This window comes from Suncus etruscus, chromosome 5 (genome assembly GCF_024139225.1).
Source record: "Suncus etruscus isolate mSunEtr1 chromosome 5, mSunEtr1.pri.cur, whole genome shotgun sequence".
NCBI lineage: Eukaryota > Metazoa > Chordata > Mammalia > Eulipotyphla > Soricidae > Suncus > Suncus etruscus.
Window position 1 is genome coordinate 16,518,483 of NC_064852.1, and position 21,215 is coordinate 16,539,697.

At 51.6% G+C, this 21,215-nt stretch overlaps 1 protein-coding gene across 4 annotated transcripts in view; it reads left to right on the forward strand.

The window, feature by feature from the left end:
* The window catches only part of SPTAN1 (spectrin alpha, non-erythrocytic 1), a 66,990-nt gene that overhangs the window by 28,358 nt on the left and 17,417 nt on the right, over positions 1 to 21,215 (forward strand). For 3 of the 4 annotated variants that reach the window (XM_049773973.1, XM_049773970.1, XM_049773971.1), the window contains 25 exons: positions 226 to 327; positions 2,852 to 2,989; positions 3,527 to 3,637; positions 4,109 to 4,186; positions 4,328 to 4,483; positions 4,950 to 5,154; positions 5,699 to 5,880; positions 6,203 to 6,446; positions 6,612 to 6,734; positions 7,139 to 7,356; positions 8,230 to 8,322; positions 8,486 to 8,620; positions 9,236 to 9,384; positions 10,556 to 10,615; positions 11,570 to 11,768; positions 13,461 to 13,565; positions 14,143 to 14,166; positions 14,985 to 15,020; positions 16,396 to 16,443; positions 16,890 to 16,981; positions 17,154 to 17,298; positions 17,375 to 17,556; positions 20,158 to 20,257; positions 20,383 to 20,580; positions 20,672 to 20,818. In XM_049773973.1, the coding sequence (XP_049629930.1) occupies positions 226 to 327; positions 2,852 to 2,989; positions 3,527 to 3,637; positions 4,109 to 4,186; positions 4,328 to 4,483; positions 4,950 to 5,154; positions 5,699 to 5,880; positions 6,203 to 6,446; positions 6,612 to 6,734; positions 7,139 to 7,356; positions 8,230 to 8,322; positions 8,486 to 8,620; positions 9,236 to 9,384; positions 10,556 to 10,615; positions 11,570 to 11,768; positions 13,461 to 13,565; positions 14,143 to 14,166; positions 14,985 to 15,020; positions 16,396 to 16,443; positions 16,890 to 16,981; positions 17,154 to 17,298; positions 17,375 to 17,556; positions 20,158 to 20,257; positions 20,383 to 20,580; positions 20,672 to 20,818 (3,270 nt within the window). The remainder of the gene's footprint in view (positions 1 to 225; positions 328 to 2,851; positions 2,990 to 3,526; positions 3,638 to 4,108; positions 4,187 to 4,327; positions 4,484 to 4,949; positions 5,155 to 5,698; positions 5,881 to 6,202; positions 6,447 to 6,611; positions 6,735 to 7,138; positions 7,357 to 8,229; positions 8,323 to 8,485; positions 8,621 to 9,235; positions 9,385 to 10,555; positions 10,616 to 11,569; positions 11,769 to 13,460; positions 13,566 to 14,142; positions 14,167 to 14,984; positions 15,021 to 16,395; positions 16,444 to 16,889; positions 16,982 to 17,153; positions 17,299 to 17,374; positions 17,557 to 20,157; positions 20,258 to 20,382; positions 20,581 to 20,671; positions 20,819 to 21,215) is intronic. The other variant, XM_049773972.1, reaches the window with a different exon arrangement.

A 21,215-nucleotide genomic window follows, 5' to 3' on the forward strand; every position in this document is an offset into this window, starting at 1 on the left:
AGAAGGCACTGCTTTGCATTTGGCTGACTTATGTTCAGTCCTCAGCACCATTCATGGTTCCTCTCTTCAGCATCACCTGGAGTGATCCATGATCACTGCCAAGTGTACCCCAAAAACAAAAAGTAAATGTCATGTTCTCATGAGTCATAACTGCTGGAGATTCAGTTAGTTGGTTTTCTTTCATAATGTGCCATACCTGAAGAAAATATGCCTGTCCTTTTTCAGGGTGAGATTGATGCTCATGAAGACAGCTTTAAGTCTGCGGATGAATCTGGACAGGCCTTGCTTACTGCTGGCCACTACGCCTCAGATGAAGTGAAGGAGAAGGTACAAGAGGAGAAACTTGGCTTTTGGCTAAAGTCTCTGTGGGGTTGGGAAGATAGCTCAGTGGACTGTGCTCAGACTTTGTATGCAGGAGGCCCAAGCTCAGTTCCCAGCTCTGCGTGGTCCCCTGAATACTACCAAAACAATCAGTAGACTCTCAATACCTTTGGATGTAGCCAAAAATTAAAAAAAAAAAGTATTTGAGACCAAGCTCAGAGCAATAGTACTGTGGTTAAGGCCCTTGCCTTACATGCAACCAACCTGAGTTTGATCCACAGTATATGGGAATATGGTTCCCTGAGCCCACAAGGGTACAGAGTCAGGAGTAATCTCTGAGCATCGCCACGTGTGGCCCAAAAACAAAAACCAGTCTTGGGTGCCAGAGAGGTAGTACAGGATGTAAAGCACTGATCTTGCTACTTTGTGACTCTAGTTCTATCCCCGTGCTACATAGGGTCCCCCTCGAGCACCATGAATAGTGATCCATGAGCACTGCTGGCATGCCCCCCCTTTCCATCCCCACTCCAAATAAAGACTCTGGAAAAGATCCAGAATATCACACATGTGCATACTCGCTCCTGATGGTTTGCTCCTAGCATCTTGGGATCTGCCTACCTGCCCCCCTACAAGCACCATCAGGTGTGGTCCTGGCAGTTTCCAAGTTCTGGACTGGCCCTTATGCTTTAAAAAAGGGATAAAGACCTGTAGGCACAGTGAAGCAGCTTATAGAGCATTTTCCTTGCAAGCATGAGGTTGCAGGTTCAAACCCAGACTGTCTCATATGTGTCTCTAGTCCTAGCAGCACTGGCTCCAGAAGCCATTTCTGAATGTACCATGGCCAGGGGTGTGTGAGCACCATCGAAGGGGTTGAGCCCAGTGATTTCCATAGCTCACACCATACGAATGTCAGGGCCGGGAAATGCCACCCCTGGCAAACCGTGCATGAATGCCACAGTGACCCCTATCAGGCTCCACAGTTCTGCCCCGTGGCCTCAGCTTTCATGGGTGACCCGGGGCAAGCAAAGGCACCAACAGCACTATGGAAGGGGAGCAGATGGCAGGGAGCACTGAGCCAGGCCTACACATGTACCACCCATTTTTCTTCTTTTAGTGAATAAAATTGTAATTTAAAGGAGCAGGACAGAGGAGGAAGGCAAATGCCTGGGGACTGAGCTTTGCTGGGGCCAGCAGGGCTGGTTTCCTGCTTAAAAGAGCCCTGGACTCCTTAGTTTGGAGTCCTGCCATGGGACCCAAGAGTGAACAATTTTTTTTAACCAAATTATATGTACATATATTATATAATTACCGGTTGGGCAGTTTCTTTGATGCAGAGTTGCTATAGGAACATCAGATAATTATCTTTTTTTTTAGTATCATGGAGACTAGGAGAAGATATATTGAAATATTGGGTTCCTTTGAGGTGGAGTTAGGGTTTGGTTATTCCAGAGTTCCCAAAAGTGAAAGGGAAACCGCAGATCTCCTGTCCAGTGAGGATAGGGGAAGCTGTTCCAGTTATATTAGTCCGCAGTAAATAATCCACACAGATATGAGGGAAGTAGGAGGCAAGAAACTAGTACTCAAGCAGTAAGCCAACAAGCCAGCTGCTCCATCCAAGGAGCCCACAAGCCTGCAGGAAGAAAAGCTCCTCTCGGGCCCGGAGAGATAGCACAGCGGCGTTTGCCTTGCAAGCAGCCGATCCAGGACCAAAGGTGGTTGGTTCGAATTCCGGTGTCCCATATGGTCCCCCGTGCCTGCCAGGAGCTATTTCTGAGCAGACAGCCAGGAGTAACCCCTGAGCACCGCCGGGTGTGACCCAGAAAAAACAAAACAAAACAAAAAAAAAAAAGAAAGAAAAAAGCTCCTCTCTCAGCTACCTGCCTCCCATTTATTCAGCTTCGAACTGCCCCTGCCCCCCAAGGGGAGGGGGAAAAGCAGGCAATGAGAACAGATACAAAAGAGAACTATTACAAGACCTCTAGATACCTTCACTATATGTCAAAGGTACACTTTGTTGTCAATCACTCTGGAACTTCAAAGTTATGTCTGGGCTTTCTTGAACTGTGTGCTTCTTAAATAAGTCCTGCTCTAGGGCTGGAGAAATAGCATGGAGGTAGGGCATTTGCCTTGCATGCAGAAGGATAGTGGTTCAAATCCCGGCATCCCATATGGTCCCTTGAGCCTGCCAGGAGCGATTTCTGAGTGTAGAACCAGGAGGAATCCCTGAGTGCTGCTGGTTGTGATCCAAAAACTAAATAAAACAAACATAAGTCCCGCTCCAGGAACTTGGTCCGGCACACTTGGTGCTGCTCTACTCTCCCCCTTCACTGGCATTTCCGTGGTTTGCATTTTGACCCAGAATCCTGAGACCCTTTGGGTTAGTCGTGACAGACCCTCCTGCTCGTGATTAGCAGAGCTGCCAGGCCGGGTGTCATTCTCATGATTTATGTGTTGACCTTGGACGAGCCGACACCCCGAGCCCTCCGGGCTGCGGGCTCTGATCTCTGTGTTCCTGGGTCTCTGCCCACAGCTGACTGTCCTGTCGGAGGAGCGGACAGCCCTGCTGGAGCTGTGGGAACTGCGCAGGCAGCAGTACGAGCAGTGCATGGACTTGCAGCTCTTCTACCGTGACACCGAGCAGGTGGACAACTGGATGAGCAAGCAGGAGGTGACTTGGGCGCTGGGCCCCTGGGGTGCTTCTCTTGAGATGTTCCTTTCTGCTGCTGCTTGAAGAGGGAGAAAAAGGGTGGTGAACCAATGTGGAAACTTTTCTTGGTAGGAAACTTTGGTTAGACCTCAGCTTTAACTCATCACCTAAACCTGGTAGAAGCAATAAAAGACAATGGAGGCCAGAGTGATAGCCAGTGGTAGGGCGTTTGCCTTACACATGACCAACCTGGGTTCGAGTTCCAGTATCCCATATGGTCTCCCAAGCCTGCCAGGAGTGATTTCTGAGCACAGAACCAGGAGTAAATCCTGAGTGCTGCCCGATGTGGCCCAGAAATAAACAAAAAAAGCTAATGGAACCCCTGGCTTCAGGCTACCATTGGCAAGTGTGGGGGTGACTGAGGGGACCATACCTCCTGGGAGAGACGTGGAATTGCCAAGCTCATCATGTTTTCCTTCTGGGGATTAGGCTTTGTAGTAGTAAGCCCTACAGGGCTGGGAACCTTGTTCTGAACACTTTACTTTGCTTCCCTTTGAGGCTTTCCTTCTGAACGAAGACCTAGGGGATTCCTTGGACAGCGTGGAGGCACTCCTAAAGAAGCACGAAGATTTTGAGAAATCCCTCAGTGCCCAAGAAGAGAAGATCACGGTGAGCGCCTTCTTGTTGTTACCTCAGGACACCCTGAAAGAAGCTGAGACCTCAGAGCCAAGCACATAAGGGGTCTATGGGAGGTCCCTCTTCATGATAGATGCTGATGCTTCCTTGTTGGAGCCAGCCCACTGTGTAAGGGGACAGAACCTGTCACACAAATCTGACTTTCTCTGAAGGCAGCTACAGACACCTGGAATCAGGCACAGTCCTGGGCAGCAGGAACTTAACTCAGCCTCCCATCAGGACACCCTCAGATAGTGTTGTGACGTGGCTGCAGCCCAATTCTAGGTCAAGGGGAGTGGGGTGCTAGCATGATGTTGCTGCATCTGTTTGGCACACGCAAAACTCAGTAGCCACCCGACAGAGTAGAACCAGTGGAGCCCATGCTGCTCTCTCTGGCCTTGACACTAGGGACTGCTGCAGGCTGTGCTCTGTGTTTTCCACTGAGTGTGACCCTTCTCTCCCCAGGCCTTGGATGAATTTGCAACCAAACTAATTCAGAACAACCACTATGCTATGGAAGATGTGGCTGCTCGCCGAGACGCTGTGAGTTCCCTGGGGCTCCTTGGGGGCTCTGTCCCATGGGCAAGCAGGTGGTCGTCCTAGATCAGGAGGTTCCCATCAGGCTTCCTGAGATGGAACTCTGGAAGTGAGAGCTGTCGACTCACACTGGCCCTTGTCTTTCAGCTGCTGAGCCGCCGCAATGCCCTCCACGAACGCGCCCTGTACCGACGGGCCCAGCTGGCTGACTCCTTCCACTTGCAGCAGTTCCTCCGGGACTCAGACGAGCTCAAGAGTTGGGTCAATGAGAAGATGAAAACTGCCACCGATGAGGCATATAAGGTGATTTGTTGCTGGGTGTCTGCACGTGCTTGGCAGGGAGCTTCTCAGTAAGGACTGTGGTTCAGAAAGGAAATAGGGAATTCCAGGGGTTGGGGATGTAGTTCAGGTTACAGCACATGTGTTATATGGGGGAGGTCTGGCTTTGATTCTTAGCCAACCTCAAAAAAATAATTATCACTGAAGTGATAGTACAGTGAATATGTCGCCTGTCTTACATGTGGCTGGCCAGGGTTCTAGGCCCAGCATTCTCAATGATCCCCGGGTGTGATCCCGGAGTACACAGCCAGGAGTAACCCCTGATTACGGCTGGGTGTGACTCCCCCAATTTTTTTTTAATAGGCAATTCCAAAACTCGCACTAAATGTCAGCTAGCTGCTTTATAGCTTCCCTGTGAATGAGTGTGATGGTAGCATGAAGAGACACGCCAGGTGCAGGTTCACGGTAGCAGCTCTTTGTCTCATCACAGGACCCATCCAACCTGCAAGGAAAGGTGCAGAAGCATCAAGCATTTGAGGCAGAGCTCTCAGCAAACCAGAGTCGCATTGACGCGCTGGAGAAAGCAGGTCAGAAGCTGATCGATGTCAACCACTACGCCAAGGAGGAAGTGGCCACGCGCATGAATGAGGTCATCAGTCTGTGGAAGAAGCTGCTAGAGGCCACGGAACTGAAAGGTGAGGAGGGAAGCTCCCTGGAGGCCATGGGCTTTTGGGAAGCCAAACAGGCCTTCCTGGTGCAGTGACAGAAGTGTCTGATCCTAGGACAGGGCTAGTGTGTAACTTTGATGGTCTTCAGCCTGCTTCCTGCGAAGGAGTTAGCTGCCCTGGGTTTTCAGTGGCTGTGCTAATGTGTCAGTGTTTGAACCTGTAGTTGGGGAGACTGTATGAGAAGGGAGTGATTTGGCCAAATAGCTGAGAATTGAAAGTCCTGTCATAAACTGATTCCGGTTACTCCATGGCCCTCATCCTGTGGGAATTCAAATGGTATTCAAACAGCTTCCAATTCAACACACAGGAAGTGGTGCAGAGGTTGCAGTGAGAGATGGTCTAGGGGAGCCTCTGAGAGAAGGTACACTGGGCCTCTCAGAGAAGGTGTTCTGGGACTTTCAGAGAAGGTTCTCTGATCTGCCTTGTGATCTGCTGTCCTTCACGTGAACCTCATGCCTGCATTTATGAACAGCGCTGCCATGTCACTAGCCCCACTTGTGTCTCTGCCTAGGCATAAAGCTGCGCGAGGCTAACCAGCAGCAGCAGTTCAATCGCAACGTGGAGGACATTGAGCTCTGGTTGTATGAAGTGGAGGGTCACCTGGCTTCCGACGACTATGGCAAAGATCTGACCAATGTGCAGAACCTCCAGAAGAAACATGCCCTGCTGGAGGCGGATGTGGCTGCTCACCAGGTGGGGGCGGGTGGGAGGCGCCCCAGCAACTGGGGGCCAATGAGGGAGATACATGGGGAGAACTGGGTTTCTCTTTGACTGTGGGACATATGGAGAAGGGCAAGTTGTTTCAGATCCAGTCTGTGGAGGGAGATAGCAATCAGTTGTTGCTCCCTCTTTCCCTCTCTGGTCTCTCAGATTGAGGGAGCAAGGCCAGATCACTCTGATGTCAACGTGTCTATGATCGAACCCCCTAAAGTCAGACTAGCTGAGATGTATAATGGCCGTTCCTTGGGAGTTGGGACCATGGCCATGTGCTGATGACTCTCCTTGCCCTGTTCAGGACCGGATCGATGGCATCACCATCCAAGCCCGCCAGTTCCAGGAGGCTGGCCATTTTGATGCTGAGAACATCAAGAAGAAGCAGGAAGCACTGGTTGCACGCTATGAGGCACTTAAGGACCCCATGGTGGCCCGGAAGCAGAAACTGGCAGATTCTCTGCGCCTGCAGCAACTCTTCCGGGATGTTGAAGATGAGGAGACCTGGATCCGAGAGAAGGAGCCTGTTGCTGCATCCACCAACCGAGGTGGGTCCAAGAGGGAGTCAGGAGTCAGGCTGGGACCATACTCTGCCTCCTTTCCCCAGGGGATCTAGGTCGAGAGAGCTCCTGTGGCAGTGACTGAGAGTGACGTGGCCTCAGAGCAATGGCTGATATTCTGGTGCTTTGGATAACACTTGTTTTTGCTTTCAGGCAAAGATTTGATTGGCGTCCAGAACTTGCTAAAAAAGCACCAAGCCTTGCAGGCAGAAATTGCAGGGCATGAACCCCGCATCAAAGCTGTTACCCAGAAGGGGAATGCCATGGTGGAAGAAGGTGAGTGCTTATCCTCAGGAACCCCCATTGAGTTGAGAGTTGCAGCAGGCTTTGACCCCGTCCTGTTTGTGGGAGTCTTGGCATCTAGGAAGCATGGAGACTGTTAGGATATATTTTATTTTGGTGACCACACCTAGTAGTGCTCCAAGGACCATGTGGGATTAAGTATTGAACTGGGTGTTCCAAGTATATACCTGGCGCTCTGGCCTTTAGACCCTGGCCCTGGAGGCTTTCCCTGTCATTGATTCCTAGAGGTTTGGGGTCAAGGAGGCAAGAAAGACAGTCCAGTTTTTGTTTCATGGCTGGACCTCACAGAAGATTCGGTTATGCAGGCAGGGCCTGACTCCATGAGATGGCCAGTGGGTGTTTACCATTGGCCCCACCTTGCCCCACCTGCCTTGCAGGTCACTTTGCTGCTGAGGACGTAAAAGCCAAGCTTAATGAACTGAACCAGAAATGGGAATCCCTGAAGTCCAAGGCCTCCCAACGGCGGCAGGACCTGGAGGATTCCCTGCAGGCCCAGCAATATTTTGCCGATGCCAACGAAGCCGAGTCCTGGATGCGGGAGAAGGAGCCCATCGTGGGCAGCACCGACTATGGGAAGGACGAGGACTCCGCTGAGGTGAGCCGGCAATATCGGGGCTGAGGCTAGGAGCTTGTGAGGCGCTGTGAGGTGCTGTGTCCAGTATTTGTTTAAGGTGTTTTAAGATCTTTATCCCCCAATTCTTTAATTCAGTCATATTAAAAGGGAAGGAAAATGTATCTTCATCATTCAGCCATGACTATAAGCCATTCTCTTTGGTTGTTGCTTTTTGTCTTTTGTCCACATCAGTCAGTTCAGGGCTTACTCCTGGCTCCACTTAGAAATCACCCCTGTGGGCCAGAGAGATAGCACAGTGATAGGGCATTTGCTTTGCATGCAGCCGATCTAGTATGGATGGTGGTTTGAATCCCGGCATCCCATATGATCCCTTGAGCCTGCCAGGAGTGATTTTTTTAACTTAGAGCCTGAGCACCGCCAGGGTTTCAAAAAAAAAAAAAAAAAAAATCACCCCTAGTAGGGTTTGGGAGACCATATAGGCTACCGAGTCAGCCGCATCCAGACCATGTCCTGCTAACTGGACTGTCACTCTGGCCTCCCTTTGCTCTTCTTGATTGAGATGCTCCACCTCTGTTTACCAGTCAGCCCAACGCCTCGAACTGTGTTTAGCAATTTCCATGTCATCCAGCTCCTGCCATCCATCTAACCTGCTAGACTTCAGAGTGTGGGGATAATGTTGCCAGTTGCCTAAGAGATGGGGCGGGAAGCATTTCAAAGCACTATAGGGAGAAGGGGAGGGCAGTGCATACTATGACCTCCATGTCTGCCCTACTGCTCTGCTATGCGGCCTGCACATTAGATGGAGCCAGAATGTGACCTCTCTGTGTCAGTGAGCAGGCTGGGGTCCCCAGCTACTCAGCAGGGCCCCTGTTTACCCTGGCCCTTGGCTTTCAGGCTCTCCTGAAGAAGCACGAAGCTTTGATGTCGGATCTCGCCGCCTATGGCAGCAGCATCCAGGCTCTTCGGGAGCAGGCACAGTCCTGCCGGGTGAGTCCAGGGCACTTGCAGTGAGGACTCAACTCGGCTAGCTTGCAGGAGATGTGGCTGAGGGATGGGGCTGGTATTGGCAGCTTTCTCAGGGTTTGACCCTGACACATGACACATGGTGCCACTCATCAGCCTCTCTCTGCATCTCTCTCTGGACCCACAGCAACAAGTGGCCCCCATGGATGACGAAACTGGGAAGGAGCTGGTGCTAGCCCTCTACGACTACCAGGAGAAGAGTCCCCGCGAGGTCACCATGAAAAAAGGCGACATCCTCACTCTCCTCAACAGCACGAACAAGGCAAGATACAGCCGTGGCTCATTCACTCGGGGACTATTCGGGGCCAGGGCAATAGTACAGTGGGGAGAGAGTTTGCCTTACACGAAGCTGACCTGGGTTTGATCTCTGGCATCTTATATGGGTCCCCTGAGCCTACTAAGAATGCTCAGAAGTGACCCTGGCAGAGAACCCTGTCAGTGCTCAGAGAACCCTGTATGATGCTAGGGATGGACCTGAATTGGCTACATGCAAACACCTTAGCCCCTGCCCTGTCACTTTTGACTGCTTCAAGCCGGAACCTGCCCTTGGGCCTGACTGCTGGCTCCAGAACAGTCCTGTTCCCTTAGATCCAGGCACAGTGAATTATATTTGTGTTTGGCAGCTGCCAACTCTTGATTTGTGACCGAGCATCTGACTTGAAGGTGGTGCTTTATGCTCACGCAAACCAGTTGAGGCTCAGTTATGCTCAGCAGAGTGCTTGTGTGTCTCAAGTGGACCTGTCCCACCGGGCACAACTTCTGGCCTTTTGTACAGAGACCACTACAGTCACAGCATCTGGTGTGCTCGGGCGAGTGTAGACGCATGGTCAAAGCCCTTTCCCAGGGCCCACAGTGACTTTCCTCCTCCCTTTCTTAGGACTGGTGGAAAGTAGAAGTGAATGACCGACAGGGGTTTGTGCCAGCCGCGTATGTGAAGAAGCTAGACCCTGCCCAGTCTGCGTCCCGGGAGAACCTGCTGGAGGAGCAGGGCAGCATTGCACTACGGCAGGAGCAGATCGACACTCAGTAAGGGCGGCGGGCACGCAGGCCAGACCCCACTAGGGTCCAAGTGCGAGTGAAGATCTAAAAAGTTTATTTTTACTAGAGTTCCGAATTGAACATTTCCCTGGTTCTGGGTCTTCCAGAGACTGTGGGCACGAGTATTCTTCCGGGACTCAATTTTCCGCTCTCCATAGGCCACTATTAACCCCAACATTCTGCTGGCCCCTGGTCCTTTATTTTGTGCCTCCTTCACTCTAGCCCTACATTCACAGCATTGCTTTTCTTACCAGCATGTTTCTAACTACCACCCTCTTCACCTGCTTCCTCCGGTCCCTGAGTCGGAGCTTTGGAAATTGCCCACACTTAGAGAGCTCTGAGCTATCCTGTGCAAGAGATTGTCCTCTGCCCCAGCCAGGTGCCTTCCTTTGACGCTGTAGCTCAGCCCCCATAGTGTACTCTGTCCTGACTGAAGGGCACATTATTTTGCTCATGAAACCAAAAGCTCTGGACTCCGGGCAGAGATCTAGAAAGTTCATATTTACCAGAGTTCTAAATTGAACATTTTCCTGACTCTGGAAACGCCAGTGAGCCAGATTCTTGGACCCTTTTATTGCTATTATGCTGAGAGTTCAATGCTTCTATGTGGCCCCTAAGGACAGATCCAGGGACCAGAGTGATAGATAGTACAGCAGGGCAGGTGTTTGCCTTGCACACAGCTAAACTGGATTCAGTCCTCAACATCCTGTATGGTTTGTGCCCTGACAAGTAGTTGCTGAGCAAAATGCCAAGAGTAAAAAACCCCAAGTATTGCTGGATATGATGCAAACAAACAAGAGCAAAAGAACAGTCCAGATCCTGGACCTCTGGTCAATAAAGCCTTTGGATGTATAATAACTCTAAGAGCATTTTGTCCCCAGTGGGTCATTTGACTCCCTGATCTGTTTCTGGGCAGTCACTGGTGTTTCCCTTTCAGTCAGGATTTCCTGGAGGGTTTCTCAGGAAAAAACAGGTGAACTCACCTCTGGTCTCAGTCTCCTGCTCTCCCTAGCCTTACCCGCTTCCAAGAGCTGTTGAATGGCTCCTTGAATCCCTCTAATAGCCCCTACTAGCACCCACCATCCTGGCGCCAGTCGGAGCAGCCACCACCAGTGCCGGCCCTAACCCCACTAATCCACGCATGCTTTGCCCCGTGCAGGACGCGTATAACTAAGGAGGCCGGCAGTGTTTCTCTGCGTATGAGACAGGTGGAAGAACTGTGAGTAGGCCTCAAGCCTCGCTAAGCGCCATATTCATGCTACAACTGTCCATCCTCCCTGCCGCTTCCGGAAGGCTCACATCAAAGTCTGTCCTGTAGATGTTGGGGGCAGCCCCGCAGACGTGCCGTTGTGTGCGTGAGGCTATGGCCCTACTGGGCTACATAGCTGATCTTGTCTATTGGCGCATGGGCAACCCCGCCTCTGTCCGCAGCCGACCCAAACCCAAGTCTGTAGTGGGGTTTCCTAGCATGAAGGAAACCACACTCCCCTCTTTCAAGTATTTTGAATTTTTGATAACTTGCTGATTTTTCACTGCATTTCAGGAAGCTTACCATTTTATTTTAATGTTTGACCCCATTATAACCAGTTGGTCATTTTTGTGTTTTCAAAGAACATCCTTGCACAGCCTTTTGCATTTTAGGCCCTGAGGTTATGTTGCTGTTGTAAACCTTCCTTTCAGCTGATGAAATGGTGCAGATCCTCCATGCCTCCTGGCTTTTCCTTCGGGGTTGCCCAGACTTGCTGAGTAGAGGCACTTCTGTTCTCAGGGTGCCCTGACTGTTCATAGCTCGCCCATCTTCCCCCTCTCTGGGACTGCTCTGGGGCCTTAGGGCAGCGGCAAACCCTTCGTCTACATTAGGCCCAGGGAGCTCGTGTCCTGTCTTAGCTGTAGTCGCATGTACCGTGTGCTAAGCGCTTGGTTGCCAGTCTCCATGGGGCTGACGCTGTCTGTACTGTACTGTACTGTGAGCGGGGCCCGCTAGTAAGCAGGACGGCGGTGCTTGGCCCAGAGGCTGCGGTGTGGGTTCTCAGGAGCTTCATCTTCATCTCAGTCAACACTTCGTCCCCAGGGTGTCACCATCACCAACCAGCTCATGGCCCCGAGACTCTGAATGCCTCAGGGAGCTAACTGTCTTCCTGTCCCTTCTTGTTCCCCTGTCCCACCATCGCAGATACCACTCTCTGCTGGAACTGGGTGAGAAGCGCAAAGGCATGTTGGAGAAGAGCTGTAAGAAGTTCATGTTGTTCCGTGAAGCCAACGAGCTGCAGCAGTGGATCAACGAGAAGGAGGCAGCGCTGACGAGCGAGGAGGTTGGCGCCGACCTTGAGCAGGTGGAGGTGCTGCAGAAGAAGTTCGATGACTTCCAGAAGGTGAGACCCTGGAAAGCCATCTCAGCACCTCCTGCTCGTGATTGATTGCCTTTTTCCTCCTACCTTGAGTTTTGACTTCAGGTTATAGGGAAAAAATGGTTTAAGTTGTTTCCCACCATTTCTGGCTTACTTGATTTTTTTTGGGCCATACTGGGCACTGCTTAGGGTCTTCTCCTGGCACTGGGCTAGGGTCACTCTCAGCAGTGCTTGGGACCAGGTAGGACCAAAGATCAAGCCATTTCCCCAGCTGATATTGGGGGGAATGGTTTTGAGCCGCACCTGGCTGTGCTTAGAGCTCACTGCTGGTGATGTGGGGTTCATCTTTGGTGCCAGCTGGCAAAGTACAAATCTGGGTTTGATCCCCGGTGTCCCATATGGTTTCCCAAAGCAAGGAGTGATTTCTGAGCGCATAACCAGGAGTAACTCCCGAGTGTCAGTGTGTGGCCCAAGAACAACAACAAAAAAAATAGTGTTGAATACATGCAAGTCAAGAACCTTATTCCCTGTGATATTTCCCTTATTCTCTAATTATGTTTATTGTTTTGCTTGTTTTTGAGCCAGCCTCATCTGGATTTAATCTTGCTTTTGAGCTCAGGCATCACTTTTGGTGCTCAGGAGACTATATGTGGTACCAGGGATCAAACATATGCCTGGCTCTTGATTCAAGTGAGGCAAACCTCCTTTCAGCTGTACTATCTCTCAACTTACCCTCTACTCTCCAATCCAAAGTCCTGTGTCTATTTTTAAACAATTACACCTTCCTGCAGTTTTTGGTTTTTTGTTTTTGTTTTTGTTTTTTCTGGCCACACCCATTTGTTTGATGCTCAGGGGTTACTCCTGGCTAAGCGTTCAGAAATTTCCCCTGGCTTGGGGGGACCATATAGGACACCGGGGGATCGAACCACAGTCGCCATCTTTCCTTGGCTAGCGCTTGTAAGGCAGACACCTTACCTCTAGCGCCACCTCGCCGGCCCCCTTTCTGCAGTTTTTTAAAAGGACTACATATTGTTTTAAGAAGTGTTGTGTTAGGGGCCGGGCGGTGGCGCTAGAGGTAAGGTGCCTGCCTTGCCAGCGCTAGCCTTGGACGGACCGCGGTTCGATCCCCCGGTGTCCCATATGGTCCCCCAAGCCAGGAGCGACTTCTGAGCGCATAGCCAGGAGTAACCCCTGAGCATCACTGGGTGTGGCCCAAAAACCAAAAAAAAAAAAAAAAAAAAAAGAATGTTTGGGGGCCGGGCGGTGGCGCTGGAGGTAAGGTGCCTGCCTTGCCTGCGCTAGCCTAGGATGGACCGCGGTTCGATCCCCCGGCATCCCATATGGTCCCCCCAAGAAGCCAGGAGCAACTTCTGAGCGCATAGCCAGGAGTAACCCCTGAGCGTCACAGGGTGTGGCCCAAAAACCAAAAAAAAAAAAAAAAAAAAAAAAAAAGAAGTGTTGTGTTAGGGGCCAGAGAGGTAGCACAGCGGTGTTTGCCTTGCAAGCAGCCGATCCAGGACCTAAGGTGGTGGTTTCGAATTCCCGGCGTCCCATATGGTCCGTGCCTGTCAGGAGCTATTTCTGAGCAGATAGCCAGGAGTAACCCCCTGAGCACTGCCGGGTGTGGCCCAAAAACAAAAACAAAAACAAAACAAAAAAAAAGAAGTGTTGTGTTCGTGTGAGTCTCAAGGCACTGTGGCTCTGATTGTGTTCAAGGACCTGAAGGCCAACGAGTCTCGACTGAAGGACATCAACAAGGTGGCTGATGACCTGGAGTCAGAGGGGCTGATGGCTGAGGAGGTGCAGGCTGTGACACAGCAGGTGAGTGTGGCCGAGGAGCACACATGTCCATTCATTCCCCTCCCCCCCCCATGTCTTCGCATCATCCATGGCCCAGTATAGCCTCTTGGCCAGGCTGCCACCTGAACCATTCTATCCCACTCAGTGACACAGCACTTTTTTCTGTCACAGCTATGTGCTGGTCAGAAACAGAAGGGTATGATCTCAAGTCTGTCACCGTCCACTCTTGGTGAGCACAACTGTCTGAGATAATCAGGCGGTCTTGTCTGTAAACAGCAGCTCTTTCAAGCAAAGATGTTCTCTGGCCTGTCAGGCCCGTACTCTTTTTTTTTTTTTTTTTTTTTTTGGTTTTTGGGTCACACCTGGCAGTGCTCAGGGGTTATTCCTGGCTCCAGGCTCAGAAATTGCTCCTGGCAGGCACAGGGGACCATATGGGGCGCCGGGATTCGAACCGATGACCTCCTGCATGAAAGGCAAACGCCTTACCTCCATGCTATCTCTCCGGCCCCCAGGCCCGTACTCTTATGTGTTCGTTTAGTTGACACGACTGAGCGTGTGTGTTCCTGGCACTAAAGCTGGTTTCTCTCTCTCCCTTTAGGAGGTGTACGGCATGATGCCCAGGGTAAGTCCTCGTGCCACACCTGAAATTGGAGTGAGTAGTCTTGGGAAGCGTTACAGGACTTAGAGCTGCCCCCAGATTTATTTCTGTTCTCTAAACATCAGGGGTATATTTTGGGTGGAAAAGAAATGGGTAGAGCCAGGATGATGGCACAGTGTGGTAGGGTGGTTGCCTTGTACATGTCCAACCCGGGATGTACTCGGCATCCCATATGGTTCCCAAGCCTGACACGAGCGATTTCTTAGTGCAGAGCAAGGAGTAACCCCTGAGCTATATTGGGTGTGGCCAAAAAAACAAACAAACAAAAAAGGGTAGGAAGTGATTTGTTTTTATCTGCCACTTCCTAGAAGACCAGTTTTTTTTTTTTTTTTTTGAGTCACACCCGGCAGTGCTCAGGGGTTACTCCTGGCTCCATGCTCAGAAATTGCTCCTGGCATGCACGGGGAGACCATATGGGACGCTGGGATTCCAACCGATGACCTTCTGCATGAAAGGCAAATGCCTTACCTCCATGCTATCTCTCCGGCCCCTAGAAGACCAGTTTTTACCTCCTCCTTTCCCATTCATATTTTGCCCAAAATTTGCCCAAATTTTGGTTTCTTACCCCTCTCCCAAGAGCTCCGGGAGCAAGATAAGAAAAGTGGGCGTTTCAAACAAAGCTCATTCTCTTGCATAGTGTTCAACCAGGTCTGTGGTCTTTCCCTAGAGCCTGAGCCCTTGTCACCAGGTTGGGTTGAGGTTTGGGGTTCTTGCAGCTCCGAGGAAGGGGCACAGCCTCATGGTTCTGTCTCAACTGTGTCTCTCTAAACCCCTCTGCCTAGGATGAAGCAGATTCCAAGACTGCATCCCCATGGAAGGTAGGAAGCTGTCAGCCATTTTATAATGATGGTGCCCAAAGGATTTCAACTGTCATTGTATATGAGTCCTTATCCTGAAGCTGTGGGCTTCTAGGACAAGCTGGGTTAGGTCAGGATAGGTCACAAACATGTCATATTTTAAAGTGGCACAGGGTTGGGCCCTTCAGTGATTGTACTGTCCCTTAGCTGCCACATTTGTAAAAATATCCACCCTGAACTCCCTAATCTTCCATTCACTCCTTTGCACCAAGGGTGCTGGGCTGGGAGTAAGGGGAGACTTTTAGGAAAGGGATCTCCAACTGGGGCTGTCCACTTCTAGCCTCTCTTCCCCATCTGGTACATGGGAACCAAGCAGCTGAACTGGTTGCAAGTATGAAATCAAGAGCAGATTTCCATAGAAAATTCACCTTCCGAGAGCAGAAGGAGGCCTCCCCCAAAGCCCCCAAGATTGGAGCTCGCCCTAACAGTGTCATCTGGCCCATTTGATACTGAGCTGCTGCCCACCCACCCCCTTGGGGCCTAGCTCCACTGACACTGAACAGCCTGGGGGAGGGCTGCGCTCATCCCTAGATTCTGCTACTCTTCTCTTTTCTGTTTTAATTCTTTTCATAAGCACGGTTTGATCATTGGTGATGGGGCAGCGACCTCACCTATGGAATCATTTGACAGTCTTTCTGATGACCAAAGTCTTCCTTGATAAAAAAGCACCCCCAGACAGCTTCGGTGCACTTGCACTGTCTCTGAAAAGCGCAGAGTTACAGAGAACCCAGAGATGCCAGGGCCAGAGGACCCTCTGCTGTGCCCTCAAGACATTCCTCTGGGCTCTGCACTTCTGACATGCAGTGTGGCTCCATTCCAAACCAGGGTGCTCTACAATCTGGGAGAATTTGGTTCTCAGCAAATAATGAGAACACTTAATTCCTTGGTTCTCTCTATCCAGTTGTGCTGTGGCCCTTTGTTTATGGGGACATTGTTGAAAAGAATGGCAGCCCAGTGGCCAGCGTTGCACACGAAATGCTTAGTATTCCACATCTTCCTTATGTGGCCTCATAACAGCTGGCATTTCTTTAATGGAGTTGAGCCTCTGGATGGTCCCAGGATGTGGAAACTGGGTACTGTCCTTAGTTTGTGAACTGCCTTCTCGTTAACCTCTGGCCCCAGCTGAGCACGTTTATTGCTAAGCTGCCTCTGAATACCTGGTTTCACTCCCACCCCCCCCACCCCCCATGGCTCTGCTCATATTCGGGACACAATCTCAGATCATATCATCCTGGGACAGTTGGGACCTAATAGCACTCGCGCCTGCGATTTCTGGCTGTAATTGGCAGACACGTGATTCGTTTTGCTCTTCTGCTTTCCTCCCCCCACCCCCCAGTCTGCTCGTCTGATGGTTCACACCGTCGCCACCTTTAATTCCATCAAGGTAAGCACACGGCAGCCACCCTGGGGTGCTCACGCTTGCTTCTCTGTCCTCTCCGCGCCTAGTTCTGCTCTAGTCATGATGAGCTGTGTGAATGCAGGTGGAGGTGGAAGTGGGTTTCCAGGCCTGGGTGAAGTCAGCGCTGCCTGGCAGGGCCTTGGCACTTCTGAGGGAGGTTGTGTTCCCTGGCCTCCTGTGGACAGGGGCTGCAGGAACCCCGGGTCTGCCTTCCTAGAAGAAGAGAGAGCTGAGCTGAGGAGCGTGAAGGGAGCCAGCCACATGCCACCTGGGCTATTACTGCAGGCAGTGGTGGAGGTGTCCTGCCATGTCCTCTTTGAGCTCAGGCATGGCCTAGCCTATGCATCTGCTGAAGTTGGTCATTATGGGCCAGTTTGGGAACAGGCCTCGGTATGCTGGCTGGGTCTGAGCTGACAGCTGTTGCCCTGCAGGAATTGAACGAGCGGTGGCGGTCCCTGCAGCAGCTGGCCGAGGAGCGAAGCCAGGTTCTGGGCAGCGCCCACGAAGTGCAGCGGTTCCATCGGTGAGCACCTGCCCCTGTGCCTGTTGGGCACTCACAGGAACAGTCAGCCTGGTGGGGTATAGAGTTTGGCTGCTGATGTGTGATGAGTGGCAGCCCAATCCTGGGGCCCTGTGCGTACTGTGATTTCGCAGCAACAATTCAGTGTCCCTTCTACCATGTCTCTCTCCCTCAGTGACGCTGATGAAACCAAGGAATGGATCGAAGAGAAGAACCAGGCCCTGAACACAGACAACTACGGCCACGACCTGGCCAGTGTCCAGGCACTGCAGCGCAAACATGAGGGCTTCGAGAGAGACCTGGCAGCGCTGGGCGACAAGGTGATGCCCTCCTGGGCCCAATGAGACTTTTGGTGCAGGCACCTGTTTCCTGCCTCTCACCTTGTCCTTCTCACAGGTCAACTCCCTGGGGGAGACAGCCCAGCGACTGATTCAGTCCCACCCAGAATCTGCAGAGGACCTGAAGGAGAAGTGCACTGAGTTGAACCAGGCATGGGGCAGCCTGGGGAAGCGGGCCGACCAGCGCAAGGCCAAGCTGGGAGACTCCCATGACCTGCAGCGCTTCCTTAGCGATTTCCGGTATGGACCCTTTGCTTTTTGTTGGGAGGAAATCAGCCAGAATGATGGAACTGGGCTGAGAGCCCTTCCCTATACTAGCCTCTTCGCTGCCTACCTGGGGTGACTTGGGCAATGAGAACCCTGCGACCAAGGGGGCCTAACGCTGGCCCTACTCTGGGGAAGCAGCCGTGGCTGGCAGAGATGGAGAATACCAGGCCACACCCCATCCTGTGTTAGGCAAGGATAAGCAGCCTCTCACACATAGGATGTAAGCTCAACTGCCACCTGAGTGAAATTTCTGGCCCCAGGCTGTAGAGAAGTTGACTGGGACCATCCAGAAACACCATTCAGGTGTTTTTGTCATTTGCCTTCTCTTTATTATTATAGTCTCCTAGTGCCTCCAAACACCCTGTGTAGCTCTGCACTCTGTCATCACACCCAGGACCAGTCGTCTCACATATTTGGTTTTTTTTTGGGGGGGTGGGAATCACACCTGGCAGTGCTCAGGGATTACTCCTGCCTCTGCGCTCAGAAATCGCCCGTTAGGCTCGAGGGACCATATGGGATGCCATGTTCTGTCTGGGATTGGCCGTGTGCAAGGGAAACACCCTACCACTGTGCTATCTCTCCGGCCCCCACATATTTGTTTTTAGTTTTGTTTTTTGGGCTATTCCCAGCAGTGCTCAGTCAGGAATTACTCTTGGCTCTGTGCAGAGGGATCACTCCTGGTGGAGCTCAGGGGACCCTCTAGGTTGCTAGGGAGAGATTGAACCAGGCTCGACCATGTGCAGGCAAGCGCTTTACCTGCTGTACTATCTCTCTTGTGCCTCAGCCAGAGCCAGGTGTTGTTGAGTCCAAGGTCCAATGAGAATTTGCCATTGTCCAGTGTCTGCTCTGCTAGAGTGGCACCACCACCACCGCAGGGCAGTCCATCTGCTTGCTGTCCTCAGGGCTTTCTCACATGCTCAGCAGGGCCTGTGTGGGTTTTGTTCAGACCTTTCTTCTGCCAGTGTTTATTGGCAGAGAACACAGTATGTCGTGACCAGTTAGAGGCCCGGGTCATGTGACATGCAAATTGTCTGCTGCAGGTTAGTAGCCTCTGGGTTCATCCATATGTCTTAGAACTGCCTCCTTTCACACCTCCAAAGCCTTTTATCCCTTTTGAAGCATCCTGCAGACCAGACCCTATACTCTTCTTTCCTTTGCTTGCCTTGTCTGTTCAAGACATCGGAGGGGGACCTAGATGAAGTGTGGCCACACCCCTCTACCTTTCCATTTGGACAGACGTCTAAGGCCCTGGAGATGGCTTTAAGATCAGGGCTCAGCTTTGCATTCAGTAGCCCAGGTTCTGTCCTCAGAGCACAGCATGTGTCACCCAAAAATTAAAGTAAACAGATAAGAACATCAGGTAAGGTACTTACTTGTCATGCACGTGGCCACCTGGGTTCAACCCATAGCACTCATATGGTCCCGAGAGCATAGAAGGATCACTAAATGCAGATCCATGAGTGAGCCCTGAGCATTACCAGGTGTGGCCAAAACAAAAAAAACCTGAATCTGGTGCTGGCAGATACAGGACTTTTGCATAGTTAATCGTAAACAGGGCCCAAGCAATAGCTCAGTAGTAGGGTCTTTTCCTTGCATGCTGCCAACTCAAGACTGATCTGGTTCGATCCCTAGCATCCCATATGGTCCCCCGAGCCTACCAGGAGTAATTTCTAAGCGCAGAGCCAGGAATAACCCCTGAGCGCTGCTGGGTGTGGCAAGAAACAAAGTATGTTCAAGGGGCTGGAGAGATAGCACAGTGGTCAGGCATTTGCTTTGCACACAGCCAACCCAGGATGGACAGATAGTGGTTCGAACCCTGGCATCCCATATGGTCCCCATACCTGCCAGGAGCGATTTCTAAACGCAAAGCCAGCAGTAACCCCTGCGCACTGCTGGGTGTGACCAAAAAAAAAAAACAAAAACAAAAAAGTGTGTTCAAGCTGGGGAGCCATTAGCTTTGCACATAACTAATCCACAGCCCTTATGATCTCCTAAGCATTACCAGGAGTGACTCCTGAAGGCAAAGCAGGAGTCAGCCCTGAACATTATCTCCCACTTCCCCCCAAAAAAGGCATGCTCAGCTGAAGCTGCCAGACTCAGCCAGAGCAACGGTCTCTGTCGATGACTTGTCATTATATAGCCCAAAAAGGTTTGAGTTACAAACTTGCTCTTTTCCTTCTGAGGAATTCTTTCTTTCTTTTTTTTTTTTTAGTTCCTTTTTATTTTTGGTTTTTGGTTTTTGGGTCACATCCAGCAGTGCTCAGGGGTCACTCCTGGCTCGATGCTCAGAAATTGCTCCTGGCAGACTCAGGGGACCATATGGGGTGCCGGGATTCGAATCACCGACCTTCTGCTTGCAAGGCAAATGCCTTACCTCCACGCTATCTCTCCGGCCCCTCTTTCTTTCTTTTTTAATGTCTTAAGAGGCTTTGAGATATTTTGGCCCCAATGTCTTGTTCCATTCGAAAGATTTACTCAGACTCTGAGGCAGGAGTTGTGGCGCTCTGTTTCCTGGGCATGAGGCCTGCTTGCCAAGCAGCGTGCTCATCGTGCCTCTGCACCTCTGGCTTCCAGGGACCTCATGTCTTGGATCAATGGAATCCGAGGGCTGGTTTCCTCGGATGAGCTGGCCAAGGATGTCACCGGAGCTGAGGCTCTGCTGGAGCGGCACCAGGTGGGGAGCCCTGCCTGCTGGGGGAGAAGGGACAGAGATGAGCCCCCCCCAAAACCTTCCCCTTATAAGTGGCTGACAGTAGGTCTCCTCAGCTGGTTACCTAATCCCCTTCCTCCCCTTGGCAGGAGCACCGGACAGAAATCGATGCCAGAGCTGGCACTTTCCAGGCATTCGAGCAGTTTGGGCAGCAGCTGCTGGCCCATGGGCACTATGCCAGCCCGGAGATCAAGGAGAAACTCGATATTCTCGACCAGGAGCGTGCCGATCTGGAGAAGGCCTGGGCTCAGCGCAGAATGATGCTGGACCAGTGCCTGGAGCTGCAGGTACCTGTGTGCCTCCTGCCGCCGCCAGGCGTCTGGCTGGGGAGCAGCCGTTACTTCAACTTCAGTTCATTGCCCCGGCTCTCCCCTTTAGCTCTTCCACCGAGACTGCGAGCAGGCCGAGAACTGGATGGCTGCCCGGGAGGCCTTCCTGAACACCGAAGACAAAGGGGACTCCCTGGACAGCGTGGAGGCACTCATCAAGAAGCACGAGGACTTTGACAAGGCCATCAATGTCCAGGTGAGGCCTGGGCCCAGCCCTCCCCCTTGGGGATTTGCTCTCCTTCCCTCTCAACAGCCCAGAGAAACAATTACTGAGTCAGCCACCTCAGCTCAAGTGCTCGCCACTTCAGCAGAAGCACTTCAGCAGTAGAGAACAGATAATAGAACCCCAGGGGTCCCTGTGCCCATTAGGGAAAGATAACAGTGAAAGTACAGCACAGGGAGGGCACTGTCTTGTCTGCAGCCGAGCAAGGTTTGAACCCTGGCACCCCATGTGGTCTCCTGATTCCAATAGGAGTGATCCCTCAATGCAGAGCCAGGAGCAAACCCTGAGCACTGTCAAGTGTGACCCCCAAAACAAAGCAAAACAAAATGATAGACAGCTGAGTTCTGAAAGCTGAACGTGTAGCCTGGAG